General features: G+C 39.2%; 1 protein-coding gene across 1 annotated transcript; it reads right to left on the reverse strand.

Moving 5' to 3' along the window:
• Nucleotides 1-639: 639 nt before the first annotated feature.
• LOC4349083 (protein RESPONSE TO LOW SULFUR 3) lies at nt 640-1,271 on the reverse strand. Its single transcript, XM_015758436.3, has one exon. The coding sequence runs from the start codon at nt 1,219-1,221 to the stop codon at nt 931-933; it is 291 nt and encodes a 96-aa protein (XP_015613922.1). The 5' UTR covers nt 1,222-1,271; the 3' UTR covers nt 640-930.
• Between the last annotated feature and the right edge of the window lie 1,918 nt (nt 1,272-3,189).

A 3,189-nucleotide genomic window follows, 5' to 3' on the forward strand; every position in this document is an offset into this window, starting at 1 on the left:
AATAGAAAAACCACGATTATCTCCTTAAATTCAAATAAATTTTAAAAGTAATTTAAATTTTTGAAAAATTTTACACGGTTTCGTACGGTTTTTCACGGTTACCGCGGTTACCGCGCGGCCGTAACCGTGCTTACCGCCGGGGCACGGTAACCCTGGCCCCGATGGTTTAGGAAACCCTGCACATGAGTACACAAACATGTTTCGTAGATATGCACACGAAAAGTACATGGCACATCAGGTGATCTAGAACAAGTTTTAAATGAGCAAACGAAATTAGTGACAACAACAACAAAAAAAAAAGAACAAAGAACAAAGAGTTGGATTTAACCTCGTTTGGTTTTGGAAATAAGGAGTCATATAAGAAATCTCTTTTAAAAAATTCTGCATACTAAATTGAAATGAAAGTCGAACTCCTAATTGCAGCTCATGATTTTCTTTAAAAAACCAAACGAATTCCCACAGTGAATTTTACCCTAGCTAAACCATATAACAATAATAAGCTTAAAATAGCATTCAATCAGTTTCAATGCACGGGTATTTTTTTAGTCAATATAAATGATCAAATGGTACAGATCTATCCATCTACCCAGTTGAATTGAAGATGAATCAAAAATTACTAAATATACCTTTTTAGTGGCAAATTCTAAACATGTTCTTTTTTATAATGGTAGTACATACAGCAGTATAATGTAGTGTAAAATTTCTCTAAAATTTGAGAACTTTTACAAATTTTACTGCCCAAAACACAACAAACACACAAAGTACACACAACTTCTTCACTCCATCGGAACAAAGAAGGAAAAAAATTAAAACCGTACATGCTTCATCATACACACACCCTAGCGATACCGAGCAATGATTCACTGAAACCTGCAGGTGGTCAGTCAATCCATGCCGCCGCCGGCGGCGGCGGCGGCGGCGGCGGCCGGACTACGGCCGGAGGATGCCGTCGACGAAGGCGAGGCGGTCGGAGAGCTCCCTGACCCGCTGCTGGTACTCGACGGCCTGCGCCATCGCCTCCGCCTCCAGCTCGCCGAGCTGCACGCACAGCCGCTCCTCCCCCTCCTCCGCCACCGCCAGCCTCGCCAGCGCCGCCTCCAGCTCCCGCCGCAGCCGCGCCTCCCTCGCCGCCGCCTCCGCCGCCGCCGCCTCCAGCTTGGCGTTCCTCCTCATCACCTCCTCCGCCTCCTTGGCATCCATGGCCGCCACCTTCCTCGTCATCTTTTACACTACAATTAATATATCACATTAATGTACAATGTCGCAAGAGCGGGAAGGTCTTCATAGTTTGGGTCTCCCTTTTATACAGCTAGTAGGCCGGAAATGGGGTTGCCGGTTGAAGCCGCGAGGAGCAAACGAGAAGGCGTCCAGGTTCAATGAACCGAAGCCGGGCTGCCCTGGCACGCGATCGAGGTGTCGGTGACTCGGTGTACGGCTACAGAAACTGTTTTAATTAGAGCAAGTTAAATATTATAGCTCGTTACTAGCTTCAATTTATTTATAACCAATTCATATAATACTCCCTTTATTTTATTCTAAATTGATCTACATATAGTTTTTTTAGTTATTCCTAAATTTTTAGTTATTCCTAAATGATCTACATATTTGTGTTCATTCATTAAATTTATTCGTTATTTGTGCATTGGAGTAAATGGACATTGATGCATGCATCCATACACATAAATATTTATAACTCACATGCAATATCTTAATTTGCTATTGGCTAAGAAATACTCCCTCCATCTATTTTTGATAGTTATATTTCATCTTGGCACATAGATTAAGGATAAATAATTTTACTTATCATCCATTTAAACATGCTACTAGTTATTCCTCGTAAACAAGCGATTTATTAATATTTACATTTCTCGATGCCCATGCAGCCAATCTTGTGTAGAAGAACGGAGAGTCACGCATTAAATCCGAGAAAGTCATTAAGATGATAGGTTGTTGGATTGAAATATTACTATCAAAAATAATTTTTTTATATTTAGAAATATGACTATCAAAAATAGATGGAGGAAGTAGTGGGATGATGCATGCATTGAGTTTGTTGCTAGAGTAGTTACTTACTATATTATTAATATATGCTCACACCTGTTATACACACTGCGTCTTATAATTCGTGCTGTAGCTAACTATAAATCTGTAGCCGCTGCTCTTATCTTTTATTTTTATCTCATTAAAATACGCTTATAGCTGGCTAATAGTCTACTACCTACTCTCTTACTCCAGTACTACACGAATATGATGCCGTCCAATCCGTCATCGCCTCAAGAGACCATACCCATACGTCTCCTTGCTGTCTTCCTCATGATTCATCTCGACTTTCGAGACATGAAAGACGGTGAAATGGTGAATGTGATTGGATATAGAGAGTCAAACACTGGGCGCTGATGGAACATGGACACGTGTCTCTCATTAGAATTCCGCGGGACGTGGTTTTTACGGTTAAACAAGGTTATCATCATCTAGACATTATAAGAATCTAAGAAAACTTAAAACAAGGGTATTTATATGGACGAAAACGAACGGGTTTCTTTCTTGACCTTTTTATATTTTAACATTATTAGTCTAGCAAGCCAGATGAGAGAAAAAATATATGTTTTCATTAGAGATTAAATATATATCTAAGTACAACAGTCAGTACAACAGTGGTGGGAGAACATCGCAAACACACCAAATGGTCTGAAGAAAGGACTCCGATCACTCATCCTTCTAGTTGTATGGAAAATCTGGAAGGAGAGAAATCGGCGAATCTTTGACCACAAATAGGTGGCAACGAGTTTCCTCCTGTCAAAAATCAAAGAAGAGGCTAGTCTTTGGGCTTTAGCAGGGGCTAAGCGGCTACGCGAGTTAATCCCGCACTATCTATAGTGTATAGCTACATTTCCTCGATTTTTTCCTGTTGCCCCTAGGGGTTATATTTTCTCCTGCTCTATTTAATGAAAAGGTACTCTAGTGCTATTTTCCGTTCAATATATATATATATATATATATATATATATATATATATATATATATATATATATATATATATATATATATATATATATATATATATATATATATATATATATATATATATCACGCCCAGAAATTCACGAACCAGAATTTCTAAGCTGAATATGCATTAAATCCCTGTCCAGGACCAGCCAGGGTACACAAACGACAATTGTTGACATACAG

Source organism: Oryza sativa, chromosome 10, assembly GCF_034140825.1.
Source record: "Oryza sativa Japonica Group chromosome 10, ASM3414082v1".
Lineage (NCBI taxonomy): Eukaryota > Viridiplantae > Streptophyta > Magnoliopsida > Poales > Poaceae > Oryza > Oryza sativa.